At 39.5% G+C, this 15,838-nt stretch overlaps 1 protein-coding gene across 1 annotated transcript in view; it reads right to left on the bottom strand.

Moving 5' to 3' along the window:
- scara5 (scavenger receptor class A, member 5 (putative)) overlaps positions 1-15,838 on the bottom strand; it is a 110,847-nt gene that overhangs the window by 53,165 nt on the left and 41,844 nt on the right. The window contains exons 4-7 of the mRNA XM_004550625.4: positions 10,937-11,136; positions 10,054-10,232; positions 9,845-9,971; positions 9,589-9,757 (exon numbers count right to left, since the gene is read on the bottom strand). Of these exons, the coding sequence (XP_004550682.1) occupies positions 9,589-9,757; positions 9,845-9,971; positions 10,054-10,232; positions 10,937-11,136 (675 nt within the window). The remainder of the gene's footprint in view (positions 1-9,588; positions 9,758-9,844; positions 9,972-10,053; positions 10,233-10,936; positions 11,137-15,838) is intronic.

The raw sequence follows: 15,838 nt of genomic DNA on the forward strand, positions 1-15,838 counted from the left end.
GCGGTAAGAACACTCTGTCTCACAAGTCCTCTGCTTTCCTAAGGATACGGTCAAGAACCTGAAGGAGAGAATTCTTCAAATTGCAGATGAATATCCAACTGTGACAAACCTTGTTCTGCATACAGGGTCAAACAATGTGTCCAAACAACAGTCGGAGGTTCTGAAACGGGACTTTACTGGATTATTAAGTACTGTAAACTATCTGAATGCAGCTGTATTCATCAGTGGACCTGTACCGCCCATCAGAGGAGGGGACGAGAGATTCAGGAGGGGACGAGAGATTCAGCAGGTTGTTTGCACTGAATAAATGGCTTATATCAGCATGTACTGACCACTCAGTGCATTTTATCAAGAATTTTAATATTTTTGGGAACGCAGGCATCTGTTTAAAGCAAATGGATTTAATTTTAACAAGTCAGGGGTGAAACTGTTCACCTCCAACTTGTTTTATTCCATATGTCATCCATCTGTGCTTGGTGCCAAGGCTGAGATGAACGAGGAGTTATCTCATAAAGAGGAACAAACAGTACTCCAAAAACAGACAAAGCCCAGCAGAAACCTTGAGGAGGATCCTCATCTGCCCCCACCCCAGAAGAGCTTCAGAAAGGAGAGACATCAGAGGCAAGAAGAGGGGTCCCTATTTGCCTCCAACTCTCTCAACAACACCAACGACCAGGACCAGGGACCACGACCTTCCCCAGTCCCCCAAACCCCTGACAGGCCATCACCCTCCTCCCCCTCCCTTTCTCCCTCCTCCCCACACCTGAAATTCACTGAGGAGATGATGGAGCAGGTCAATGCTGGGCTCAGATCTACCCCCCGGCCCAATCCCTTTTTGTCCCCCATAAACCCCCCACCAGAGCAGCCAAAGGTTCGCCATCGAGCCCCGCCCTCAACAGAGCAATCGAAGTTACATTGCAGAGCCTCGCCCCCCTTAGTTCCTCTTCATGCCCTGTCTCCGCAGTCTGATGTGTGATGTGTGGAGGGTCCGGGCTGCGAGGATTATGGCAGTGGTGACTTTTCCCAGGAGAAGCTGGGACCCTGTTTACTAGAAGGTTTTAAAATTTCTGTACTTTTAGGTGACAGGAGACATGTGGCCTGGTCAAAACACAGAGAGCTGCACTCTAAAAGATCTTTAAACATAGTAAACATACCTTGTGTGCCATAGACTGCTCCCAAACACGAGGGGACAAGTAATGCCTCTAAAACACTTAAGTTGGCTTTATTAAACGTTAGATCTTTAGCTGGGAAAACATTTTTAATTAATGATTTAATCACTGAGCACAGCCTTGAGTTTATGTTTTTAACTGAAACTTGGTTGGACCAAAGTAACAGTGGAGCTGTTCTCATCGAGACGACCCCTCCTAACTACAGTTTTATCAGTGAGGCCAGGGTGAGCAGGAGAGGAGGAGGGGTTGCTGTCTTATTTAATGAATCATTTCAATGTAAGCAGCTATCTCCTGGAAGTTTTCAGTCTTTTGAATATGTGGCTTTACAGCTGAAGGCCCCATCCAAAGCTGTGTTTCTTAATGTTTACAGGCCTCCCAAATACTGCACAGACTTTTTTAGTGATCTCAGTGAACTGCTGTCTGTGATCTGTGTTGATTTCGACTGTGTAATTATTGTTGGGGATTTTAACATCCATGTGGACAACCCTCAGGACAAAGGGACTAAAGACCTGAGTAACACTCTGGGCAACTTTGGGCTGACTCAGCATGTAACAGAGGCCACACATAATAGAGGACATACTCTTGACCTACTGATCTCCAAAGGCCTGAGCATTTCAAAGGTTACTGTGTCTGATGTGGGCCTGTGTGATCATTACTGTGTTTTCTTTGAAAGTAAAATCTCAGCCCACACAAATATATCAACAGCAGTGATCACAAAACAGTGTATAATTGAAAACAGTAGTGAGATCTTTAACCAGGTCTTCCCATTAACACCTGGCCTGTCCAGAGGTTCAGTCAATGAGCTCGTCAATAGCTTCAGTGCTAAAATGTTAAATGTAATGGACACTATTGCTCCCATTAAGGTGAAGGTTATCTCTGGAAGGAAGAAGTCTCCATGGAGAAACTCCACACTAGTGAAAAATGAAAAAAGAGAGTGTAGGAAAGCTGAGCGCAGATGGAGAAAAACAAACCTCCAGGTTCATTATGACATCTATAAAGAGAAACTTCACAATTATACATTATCCTGCTGTTTAGATGTCCTGCCAACAAGTTTTTTCAAAAAGGTCTCAAAGACTTTAGAGTCAGACCTGTTACAGATCGTCAACTTTTCTTTAATATCAGGCGTGTTTCCAGAACCACTAAAAACTGCTGTAATTAAACCTATACTGAAAAAGGACAAGCTTGACAAGACACAAATGAACAACTACAGGCCGATCTCAAATCTCCCATTTTTAAGTAAGATCATTGAAAAAGCAGTTTCTCAACAGCTCAATTACTTCTTAAAACAGAATAATTGCTATGATGCCTTCCAGTCAGGTTTTAGACAGAACCAGAGCACTGAAACCGCTCTGACCAAAGTGTTTAATGACATATGTCTGAATACAGACAGTGGAAAAATGTCAGTCTTAGTTTTACTGGATCTCAGTGCAGCATTTGATACTGTTGACCACAACATATTACTCAAACGACTGGAGAACTGGGCAGGTTTTTCAGGAACTGTACTAAACTGGTTCAAAACATACTTAGAAAACAGGAAATACTTTGTATCAATAGGTAACTTCACATCTGAGCAGACAAGTATCACATGTGGAGTTCCCCAAGGTTCCATCTTGGGACCCCTTCTGTTTAACATTTACATGCTCCCACTGGCACAGATTATAAAGAACAACAAAATAAACTATCACAGCTATGCAGATGAATCACAAATATATATCACAATGTCACCAGGAGACCGAGGCCCTGTACAGGCTCTTGGTAAATGCATTGAGGAAATTAATGACTGGTTGTGCCACAATTTTCTCCAGCTAAACAAAAACAAAACTGAGGTAATAGTCTTTGGCGCCAAAGAAAAACGATTACAGGTCACCAGAGAACTTCAATCTATACATCTAAAAACCACAAACCAGGCGAGAAATTTGGGTGTAGTGATGGATGCAGACCTAAACTTAGATAAACACATTAAGACAATAACAAAGTCAGCTTACTATCACCTCAAGAATATTTCAAGGATAAAAGATCTGATGTCTCAACAGGACCTGGAAAAACTAATCCATGCAGTCATCTTTAGTTGGCTTGATTACTGTAACAGCATCTTTACAGATCTACCTAAAAAATCAGTCAGACAACTACAGCTCATTCAGAACTCTGCTGCTCGAGTACTCACTAAGACCAAAAAAGTGGACCACATCAGTCCAGCTCTGAGGTCTTTACACTGGCTGCCTGTCCGTCAGAGGATAGACTTTAAAGTTCTGATGCTGGTCTATAAAGCTCTGAATGGTTTAGGACCAAAATACATCAGTGACCTCCTGACCCAGTGTGAACCTTCCAGATCCCTCAGGTCATCTAGATCCATTTTTTTTATCAGTTCCCAGAGTTAGAACCAGACACGGAGAAGCTGCATTCAGCTTTTATGCTCCATATATCTGGAACAAACTCCCAGAAAGCCTCAGATCAGCTGAAACACTCAGTTTATTTAAATCCAGGTTGAAGACTCACCTGTTCTCAGCTGCATTTGAATAAAGCACCAAATCCACACTTTAAGCTTAAATTTCAAAACTTACATTAACTACTGATTTTATCTACTGTTCTGATTTTACCTACTGTTTTTTGTAATCAATTTTAAATCATGCTTTTTATTTGTTTTTGTTTTTTAATGTCTCTGTAAAGCACTTTGAATCACCTTGTTGTTGAATTGTGCTATATAAATAAACTTGCCTTGCCTTACAGGATGTTGTAGCAAAGAACAGACAGATCTGTTTGCAGAAAGTGGCTGTATGGATGTAAGTGGATGGGATTATTTTATAAGAAGTGAGTCATGATGGAGGCTTAAGAGCCAAAGTGTTTCTACACAGTGTCTAGACTATTACACAGTGATACTACACTGATATAGTACAAAATATATCTGAATTTAATACAAGTATGAATAATGAGCCTTCTCTATTTGTTCCCATGCTTGCTTTATGTTGAACATTAATTGAAGTAAACAAGGAATTTGATTTGGGAATTTCTTTCATCACACTTTTCATCAAGAATATGGAGCTTCATAAATTTTTGTATCATTCCTACTTTATCTGGAACATATGTTTAGTACACTGGCCTTGAAGGACAAAGTGAGAGTGAAAAAATTTGAAAAGGAAACAAGATCTTAATCCAAAACACAGGAAAAAACAAACAGATTTGGCTGACATTTTTTGTTGGACTGCTATTATGGCACCTTGCCACAAAGCTTATGTATTTATATAGATTAAAAAAACCCAAACAAAAAGGCCCCCAACAACAACTAACCATTCAGATCCTGAGTATGTTTATCCAATGCTGGACAACATTTATTGGCATGCTGAGGAGAACTGTCAGGGTACTGGGTCTCCTGACCCAGCGTGTTAATTCTTTGTGATTTTTTGTATTATTGCACTTGTGTGAGTTATTCTATGGTTTCTAGTTTTGATCCCTTGTCCTTCATGTTTCTCTGGGTCCCCTCTGTTCTGTGTAAGTCTGTATCTGCATGTTTGAGTTTCCTTCTGTGGCTTTCGGTTCTTAGAGCCCTCTGTCTTATGGTTTACATCTCTGTGTTTCTTAGTTGCTGTCTCCACCGTGTCAAGTTCGCGTCTCTGTGTCTTACTTCCTGTTTTACTTTGAAGGTCAGTGTCTTATGTGAATGTGTTCACTTTACGCTTCCTTGTCTCCTCAGTTCTGATTTCCCCCAGCTGTGCTCTCCTTCTGTGTCTCATTCCCCTCGTTACTTCCAAGTGTGTGTACTTCCCTGTGTTTCTCTGAGTCAGTGTCGTGTCGTTCCTCATGCTGTGTGGATCTCCCTGTGAGTTTAGTGTGTTATTCCCCAGTTTAGTTTACTTTGTATGCTTGTTTTTCTGTGACCAGCAAATAAAGCTGTGGTTTTGAGTTCACCCTCGAGTCTGTGAGTCCTGCATTTTGAGTCCTCATCTCCTGCCTGCCACAAAGCGTTTTATGACAAGAACAGTCTTTTGGTGATCTATTGTTAGCTAAATGTAAGTAAATATTAATAATAATTTAAAAAAAACTACAGACACTATGTGGCCTAGAGTTCCAGCACCTCAGAAAACTGAGTCACATTATTATGGCTTTTACAAATGACCTCTCATTTGGTGGTGTCCTTAAGCAATGAAATGTGGGGCTGCTCATGAATAGCAGCAACGATACACACACACATTAACAGAGTGAAGTCAAATAGGTAACATGTGAAAACACACAAAGATACATGCACACTGCTGTCACAGTGAAAGATAGTTATGAAACCCAAGTAGACAACGCTTGCTTCATGCCAATTAAACACTGGCACGGCTGGAATACATGGTAACATACACAGAAACCGAGAGTGGAGAAAAGTTGTAATGACACAGCAAGAGAGGAGGGATTAGGAACAAAAACATGGAAAGAAAACGTGAAAAAACAAAAAAGAGAGGAAAGTGCCGCTGTTGAAGGGCACAGACAGGCTGTTATAAAGTTATGTCATTGCACCAATCTTAGAATATTTTCTTTATAATCCTGAGACATGTGTTTACATTTTTGTTGTTTAGATCTCTTAAGGTGGAGACTCCACAGACCTATGAGCTCATACAGATTATGAAAAGATATTTAACACACAAGAGTGAAAAAAAAGTCAGACAGGTTTTAATGTGAACTTTAAGAAATTTTAGTTTTTCTTTTTTAAATCCTAAAACTGTAATTAAACACAGATAGCTCTGATCAAACAAGGTGTATTTGTATAACCATAAATGAATTATCTGTGAGAGAAATGTAACTCATTTAAATGTCAGTATGTTGTTTGATTGAAAGTCATGTGGTGATAAGCCCCAGTGACATTTTTTACAATTATTCTTATCAGATCAGGTTTAAATACTGAAACGCGTTCACAGAAAATAGTTTTTTTTTAAGCTGATTGTGGAGTATGAAAGAATTATGCACTCAACACAATTACACACACTTTACTAATGAAAAAGTTACATGATGCAAACTGAAGGATTCAATATTTTTTTAAACGTAACGAATGAATATGAGAAGAAGAAAAAAAAAAACTTCCCAGCCTGAGTTTTGCTACTTTATTTGGCAAAAACAAAAGAAAAAAATCTCTGACCTAACTGTTGGATTTAATGGCTGGAAAATGTGTGTGTACTGATGTTCCACTGACCTCTTTTTCTTACAAAATCAATTAAGATGGCAAAAATAAAACCAGAAATTTTGATCATATTTCCCATAAATGTCTCTTCCATCAGGTTCACCTTCACTGAACTCCAGACATTACACCTAGTTTGAAGGAACAATAATCAGAAGCTCCACTGGTCAATGTTTTGAAATGTTACAAATGTTCTGTTGTTTCGTATGATTGAAATCAAAAGAGAATTAACACGAGAATATAGATTCCACATTTCCATATCCTTCGTACTTGAATCCACGAAGTAAATACTGAAAGTTCATTATTGAACTTGAAAATACCGTTTAACAAAAAAAGCATCTTCGTCTTTAGTTCCTTTTGTATCGCGTGGCAAATCTTGGGTTAGCTCAGATCAATCTTAAAGATCACATTAGATCAGATTATTGAATAAGAATGAGCTGTAGATTTACCACACACTGACAGCCTAACAAAAATTCTTAACTTATATTATTCAAACTGTAGAATTCGCTTCATTGTAGTGACGTTTGCTGGGGTTTGTTGGTTATCAAATCAGCCTTAGAGACTGTGTGACTACAGCTAGACCTTCCTTACATTAGGTCAGACATTCTTACAGCAGAATTTTGCAGTTATCTGTAAAGACATGAATTTAGTTTGAATAATTTTGCCATTATCACATTAAAATCCACATTTCTACCATTGGGATACCTTTGGAATGAGGGGCCTGAGCTTTCTCTTTGGCTGGCAACCCATACCCTGAAGCACAGCCCGTTCTCACCCCCAAGGCGTAACATCCCGACGATTGGTCAAGTCCTGCGGCGTTCCTGAGGAACGCGAAAGGTGACCTTCCGCGTTCTTATGCTACGTGCCGAGTTATGGGTGAAATCCAGTACAATCACGGTCCTGAGGTAATACACGTTCCAGCCATGTATTCTAGCCCTAACCCCAACCTTGTCCCTAATGCTAACCATAACCTTATCCCTAGCCTTAACCATCACTATAATGACGTTAAACAGTGTTTTCCAAAGGATTTAAGTAAAATGAACGAACACGTGTAGATTGATTCCAAACGTTTTTCATGTTTCCTCGTTTTTCCGATCTCATCATTTAGGGACGTGTTAGATGCCTGGAAGCGCAATATGTTGACGAATTGTCACCTAGCATAAAATATTAGTTTTTGGGAGTGAGAACATGTTGTGAAGCAAGACCCCTGCAGCAAAGATTGGGTTAGGGTTGTAGGACATTACATCATATGAAATGTGGTTGTGAATGGTTACCTGTATTCAGTAGCAGATGACCTGTCTAGTGTATCCCATGATTCACTGTACATGGGATACTCATGGGACCCCCATGGCCCTCAACTGGACAAGCGGTTAAGAAAATGTATTTATGCATGTATGCATATATGTATTTATGCATGTATGTATTTATGTATGTATGTATGCATGAATGTATGTATGTATGGATGGATGGATGGAAGATTGCAAAACAGTTCACTAAGCAACTCGAGCTGCATTGCATCAGACACAATAACATGCCTCACGTCATTTACCAAACACAACCTCCCAGTTTGGCAAGCTATTTTGACCATGCTGTTTTGACCTTGATTGATGAACCAAACCATCCATTTGTAGGCTTTGATGGGATGTTTACTTGTCACTCCTCAATTTGTATATCGTATTGGAGTGATGAGCTCTGGTGCCTGGACACCGAACTCTAGCCGTAGTCTTCTGCTGTAACGAAAGACTCATTTCAGATGTGACTTGTCTGGCTGAACTAACATATGGAAGCCATAATTAAAATCATCTAGTGTATTTACCCTTAGCAGGCAGATGTTACCGTAAGTTATACAGTTTTTGCATCAGTCATCAAAAAAAGTCTTGGAGCGATATTTTAAACAACTTCTCATGTTTCTGTTATTAATGCAACAAGTACCATGTGTGGCACGAAGATCACAGCAAGTCAGAGAAATTAAAGACAAATGAACTGAATAAGAAGAGAAGAGGAAAGAGATGAGAGCAAAAAGGAGGGTAAACATGGATAGAGATGTAAAACCTTTTTTGGCCGAGGTGACTGAGAGTTAACAACAAACAAATGGGGCTAAAGAGCTAAAACCAATGACAGAGCAGAGTGATTGAGTTTTCATTCTGTATGTAGAGTCTAAATTTAACCCACAATTGTTTCCAGGCTCAGGAGAAATGGCATCCCACCCACATGTGAAGCAGACACGAGATCATGGGTCTCATTCAGTTTCAGTTGTCATCAATCAGCTTGGGCTGTGTCCCCTGCCAGCATTACATCATGGCATACCTATTTTGATTTTAACAAGCCAGAGAAGTCATTTGGTGCACTGGCAGCGAGAGTCATACCACGTCGGGACTAATCAGTTCTGCACAAATTGGAGGAAGAACATTCAGAGCTGCTTAAAAGCCCTCGGCAATATTCCCACAATGTAAAATCATGTTTGCATGCTAGGGTCACTTGTGCTTAATCACACTACAAGCATCCACTGGCTCAGATGTGCTGTTGTTAAAGATCTTTTGGGGCATTAAGGTCCACCCAAAGGGATTAATTATACTATGATGTAAAGTTCTCATGTTCTTGCATGTTTTTAATGTATTCTCTTGATATATATGGTACATTTTATTTTGCAAAGGTCACACTGGCTGTACAGTACAATGCAAAAGCTCTAGGTTCTCAGAGGGATCTGACTGTTCACCTATACAGCCATAATGATAATAATGAAAAGCAAGCCGCAGTTACATGAAGAACAAGGAGTTTTGCAACAGATGGTGCAGCTTCTATAGAGCCACAGTCTCAATATAATGAAGTCATGGGGTATTACGTGATCACAGAAGACAATGTAGCAGAATAACTCTACAGAAGAGCTTTGGGAAGATGTTTAGCAAGTTCAGCAAATTCAGTAAGTGTACCAAGCCATTCTCGCTAATGCTTTTATGTTCTATGTTTTTACATTATTATGATGTGTCATATTTTAATTTCAGCACTTTGTGATTTTTATCTGTGAAAGGTACTATAAAATGCATTTTACTTACTTAGTTACTTACTAACTGAATCTATCAGCACATATTTCCAAAGAATTTAAACCAAATGACCTGTTTGAGTGTTGCGTGTCAGTTTAGAGGTCTTCTTTCAAGTTTTTAATAAAGTATTAATGTTTTCTCTATTCTCTATTAATGCTATACTCCAACTGTTCTTCTTCATTCCTATTCATATTTTGCTGATGAGAACAAACAACATCTTTTTGCTCACCTTCTAATATTGTGAGGTTCTTCAGAGCCGTGGAGTGCTCCCAGTCCTTCAAACGGAGGTCCTCTGTGATTGTGTTCAGGATCTCCATCTCATTCCTCAACTGGGCCTCCGTGTGGACATGGGTCACCCATAAACTGCTGGTGTCCTCTGTTATGTTGCTGATCTGGATCTGAATGTGGGACGTTTATGACTCAGTTTATGAAAAGTAGATCTGATGTAGAGGTAACTTTTGTGCAAGCTATTATGAACATCCAACCTGTAAGTCACGTATCTTCAAATGGTGAATACTGACATCGTTGCTGAAGGTGTGGTTGACAGCTCCCACTGTCCAGTTGACCTCGTCTAATTTTTCCCTCAGTTCACTCACATGACTCGAGGTTTCCCTAAAGTAAATCAGAATCTCACAGAAGTCCATTTGAATGTTATTAAATGCAGTAGACTACAAAAACTGTATTAAACGTGTACCTCAGCAGGACGTCATGATCACGAAGCCACGTGGATGCTCGGGCCACCTCCGAACTCAAGCTCGTCAGGTTCCGACCCGCGGAGCTACTTAGCGAGGACAACCTGTCATCCAACTGCACCAGGTAGCCTTCTGACTGTAGAGAGTGAGCCTGCATGCTCCTCAGCTCCACCTCCAAGCCCTGCAAGGAAAAGGACTCTGACTAATGGTAGTATTTCTATCATCAGCCTTTATTTTTCAACCTTAAACTTAAATTAATTAAGCATTGTTGGTTTGTTGCCCTTCAATGCTCCCCCTTTGGCACTTCTCTTTTCACCAGCTAGCCAGTTTGCAGAAGCCCCTGACTGAGCCATGGCCTCAGAACAGTGGCCGTACCAATGCAACCCCACTAGCAGCTGAAGGTTGAGAAAGGGTTGCAGTAGAGATTCTTAAAAGAACTCTGCAACACATCTGGTGTCAACATCAGAGGCATCAAAAAAGAAATGTTTTTGCTAAATCACTGTCTAGATAGATCAGATAGAGGAGATCCATAAGCAAAAAAAAGGTCAAGTACCACCAACTGTTGTGCCTACAGTGAACCCAATCAAGTGAGCTACAGATCCCAGGCCAGTCAGTTAAGCTCCTGCTAACAGCAGAGGTGTGGAATAGAAGAGCCCTAAAGAGTATTCTTAAAAACACTACAGGGTGGCTGGGCATCTGTTCTTTGGTCAAATGCGGGAGACGAGCTTGTCTCTAACGATCAAAGCACCAAAACACTCAATGATGCCTGGGGTGAACCATTTCTGAGTATTCCTGTTTAAATTGGGCCACCTTCATTAATCACACTTTCCTCTATAAACATTTAAGATACAATAAAATGGGGCATCCAGATATCTTGTGTTGTACCTTGATGAAGATCTCCAGCCTCTGCAGCCAGTTGCTGTGGTTCTGGAAGAGGTTTTCCAGTTTCCAGATGTTCTCCAGCAGGTCAGCTTGTTTGGACTTCTCTCCCAGGGTCTGCTGAAGCAGCTGGGAGCGCTCTGACATCCGGGTCGCATTCTCCGTCAGCACCTCCTGCCGCTGAGAAGACACCTGGGAGCGAGAGACTGGGGAGGGAAAGAGTGTGGAAGAGAGTCAGAGATTTGTTCTAAGTGTTGAAGCAACGATCCCTCAGCTAAAGCAAAAGTCCCCAAATCGAGTTTCATTTACTATCAATCACGGAGCTCGCCAGCACTGTAATGTAGAGCAGATGTTGAGTCAGGCGCCTGCTGTGATTCTGGTTGTCTATTTATGCTGAATGTATTGTTTGGTTAAGTCAAGACCTAAATAGTTTTACGAGTTTCTTTACTTGGAGTGCATATATAACATGACATTGTGGAAATTCTGCCTTCATTTTGAGTAATGCTGAAGTTGGCTTCTGCATGCCAGTATTTATCCAATGCTTGGAGTTTTGTTTCACAGGTATGATGCATTGACTTCCTATGATAAAAATTCCATTTCAAACATACTTCCCTCCTTCTTAACTGTCTACCTAGTGTTCTGACATCAACACCTACAAGGGTTATATAGTACAAAATTGAGGACGAGAGGACTTTTTTTTTGTCATTCTACATTAAATATAAAACCAAAGTGAATCCTTTCTATTAATGAATTTCAATTCTGGAGACATGGTTAAATCTAAGCAGTGGCTGTTTAGCTGTAACATCGCATTTGATGATGGTTAAAGCGCAGAGGAAAATTTCTCGTCTTGCATTTTCTTGTTGCATAAAGGTCACTTCTCAAGCCTCGCTCTCTTCTGTACCGTATCTAATGAGAAAAACCACCATGGTTTTATGTTATGTTGAAAGCATGCTGCATAGTAACAGCTCGATAGCCTGGCAGATATTTTGAAACCAGATCCTCAGCGCTGTGCCACGATGGCAACCTCTTCTCTGCAGGACCAGTGTGTGAAAAACCTTCAAAAGGAGAAAATGGACGAACTGAGGAAATGGGAGGAAGCAGATTATTCCCTTCACACATGTTCCTCGACACGCTAATGCCCCTAACAGCTCGATATCACACACTCTGAATATTCCCGTTACCACGAATCTAAGACAGCAGTGTGTTTCTGCATGTGTGGCTTCATGTTCCTGCATTGTGGCCAGGAATCAGCAGCATGACTTCAGGGAAAGAAAAGTGCTGCAAAGCCGCAGCACTGCAAACAAACCATCTGAATTTCATCTCATTATGTGTGTTAGGTTTATTCCTAATGACCTGAAAAACTAAATAAGCTGCAATCTGTCCACTACACAGGGTGCTTAGTTGCTAAATGATGGTCTGTCAGCAGCAGCAGAACCTGACACTATGGAGCGTATCAGGAGTACTTCTACATGAAAACAAAGAAGGGAAAACATGAACAAGAAGCTGTAGGATAAGAAAAAGAAGAGGAGGTAAGAAAAAAAGTGATGAAAAATAGAGCAAAGGAAGAAGGAGAAGGATAATCGCACAGGCTAATCTTGTTTGCAGTTGTGCTTATTGTTTGGGACAGGTACCATGAGTAGAAATGCAAAGCTCAAGTTACACAGTTTGGTTCTCATGATCAGAAAAACGCTTGAATGATGACAGATGTAGAAGTCAGCCAGTTATGGTTCCCCATTTGAAAACACTGAGAATGTTAGAAGAAAAAAAATGTTGGTGTATACACCACAAAGTTACTGTTTGTATCGTCTTAAAACTATTTTGAAAATGTAATCGTTATTATCTTTCAAAGACTATTTTAGACATCGGTCATCTTCACTCTTCTTCCCCTGCCTAAACTAAAAAGCAGTTTCAGACTGTGAAGAGTTTCTCTCTTAACGTTATATACACATCTTAATCTTATACAAGTCTGTACAAAGCCTGATATTTATATGTTATCTACTCTTGAGGTGAAGCTAAAAGCTTGAGGTAACACAGCTTCTCCGGTCACAGCTGGGAAGCTGGGAAATAACCCGTGTTAATAGGTCAGGTCAACAGAGTCGCTGGTGTTTTTAAACCTTTTCTTTACAAGCTATCTGAGAACCTTGCATCACTTTACTGGATTTTTGACTTACTTTTATTTCTTGTTATGTTACTTTAAACTGTGTTTGGCTTTATTTGTCATATTTGCTTAAAGGACCAGAGGGAAAAGGAAGGAGGAAACAATTTATGGTTCTCCACTGACTTTGGTTTGCATGAAGGTGTCTCCTTGCCAATTCCATCTACTGGTAAAACAACTTAAAATTGCTTAAAAGCTGTAGTAAAGTGGGATTAACCACAACAGGATAACTGGAGTTTTTTTTACATACTTCTAACTGAAAAACTGAGCATTTAAATGGACAGACAGAAACTTGAATATAGTCAAAAGAAAAAAAAGATGTGAGGATGAAAGAAGAAGGGCGAAACTCATAACTACATCTGCAACAAGTACGTTGACACTGATGAAACAAATATATATATGCCAGTTTCAGGCTGCTGTGTTTCTATAAATTATGCAAAATCATTTCAACAGTATGAAGCCTATAGAAGGATGTGGCATAAACTTAACATATTGACAAGGGCCTTGGTAGCTTGTACATAGTTTTCATTAGCTGTCAGCTAACTAAATGTGGGGTGCATAAATATTTCTTCTGACATAGCAACAGTTGCATGTTGAGACCAAATGTTTCTGCTCCACTGGGCAGCTTTCAGAGAATGAGGCGCTACAGTCTGTCAGCCACTGTTTACTTCATTCTATGCTGCTTGTGTACATGCCGAGTTTTGAAAGTGTTCTATAAATAAATATTATTATTGCAATTAAACATGATCTGCCAACACATGTTTTGCAGGACCTTGGATGTTGTCTTATGGTTTCAGGCATTATGATGTCACACAAAGAAGGTCCAGGGTTTGAGCTTGCATGTTCTCACTGTGTGTATGTGGGTTCTCTCTACAGTGCTCATACGATCCAAAGGCATGCATGTTAGGTTAACTGGTGGTTTGGTCTGTGGTCTGTGACTTGTGACTTGTGACCTGTCCAGATAATGCCACAGTGTTTTATGGCAGTTGGATGGGTATCTGTCTGACCTGTGGCCCTGTGTTGAGGGAATGGATCCTTCCATTAATGAGCTATGAAAAATATGGCATGAAGATTTCATCAACACCACTGGTTGAGATGCAGACCCAAACAGAGTTTTCACAGTGATATTACACATGGCTGCGGATATTTGGATTCACTGGTCCCTCAGACCTGTTGTCATGGATTTTCAGTCCAGTTTGTAATTTGATTGATTGATTGAATCTTTATTTTGAACATGTTGAAAAAGTATAAAAAAAAAAATAGAATTAAAAGAGACAAATGAACAAAGCAAACAAAAGGAAAACGAGCAACCACAACTCCAAATAACGTCCATGTTCAAAAAGGAGCAGGAAGAAGCATAAGCTTATTTAATCCCACCCCTTTTCCACTATCTAGTATCAATAGACTACAGAAATACCTCCTTGTAATTACATTATATGTTATGTGTAATTTTTTTTTTTTTTTTTTTAATATATACACATATATGTTTCTATCTATCCATACCTACGTATATACACACATACGCACATATACACATTTTCAATAACCCCATTAACACCTGAAGGATACACAACCTACAATTTTATATATATTTAATATATATATATATATATATATATATATATATATATATATATATATATATATATATATACATACATACACACATACATACACACACATACACATATATATACATATACATATATATATATATATACACATATACATATACACATACACACATATATACATACATACATACATACATACATATACACATACATATATACCCATACCAACAAACCCGTGCATGCGCACACACATGAAAATATTAGACAAGAACACCCTATCAAATCTCTACCTTTTCCCTGTACCCTGTAAAAACCATATCCTTAAACCGCTTTTTAAACTGCGCCATGCTTGGACATTGCTTCATATCTTTACTTAGTCTGTTCCACAGGACCTTTAGTATACCTCAGCGCTTTCTCCCCATTTCCCTTCATGAAGAATGGCTTTTAGAGAGCCATCCTTCCACTGAGACCATCGCTGATGAGGCTTCAGTGAGCAGTAAATGGATTAACTAAAGGTCCAGATGCATGTCTCAGGTCCTTTGTCAGGTGTTTTCTGTCTACCCTTATTAAGCATGTGACTTTTAAATATTGCTCAGTTTTCTAGGATTGATATTTCCTTTTTATCCTCCACTTGTACAGTTTTCTCAATTTTGTTGGAACACACTGCACACCATGCTGAGATATACCAAGTTCTCAGCTAATAGCTCTTTAGGAATGAACTTGTTGGTCTAAAAGTTTCTATCTGTCAAACTATGTTATCATTGATATTTTTCATAGATACAAATGAGGGGTTTTTGTTACAGGGTGCTAGAAACAAAGTGCCAAAGTTCTTCTGCTTAAAACAAATTCTCACAAAATGAAGCAGTAAATGTCCAAAGAAACAAGAAAAAAAGAAAGACATTAAGAAAACCTGGAGAACTATTGCTCAATACCGCTTGAAAAATTACAATAAAGTCTGGCTCCTTGGAAGTAAAATAGAAAGAAATTAAGGGTGTTTCAAGACTTTTGTATTTGTACATCTCTTTCAGTCATTAACCCCAATCATTAAGGTCCTCTCAGTTTTTAAGGTGTGCATTTGTGAATTCAGGCAAAGCTGATGAGAAATGGCTTGAAAGTTGAGACATACGCCTGACAAATCCATTTCAAAGCTCTTAAAGCTCAGCTCTGTAGGATGGGAAA

Source organism: Maylandia zebra, linkage group LG15, assembly GCF_041146795.1.
Source record: "Maylandia zebra isolate NMK-2024a linkage group LG15, Mzebra_GT3a, whole genome shotgun sequence".
Lineage (NCBI taxonomy): Eukaryota > Metazoa > Chordata > Actinopteri > Cichliformes > Cichlidae > Maylandia > Maylandia zebra.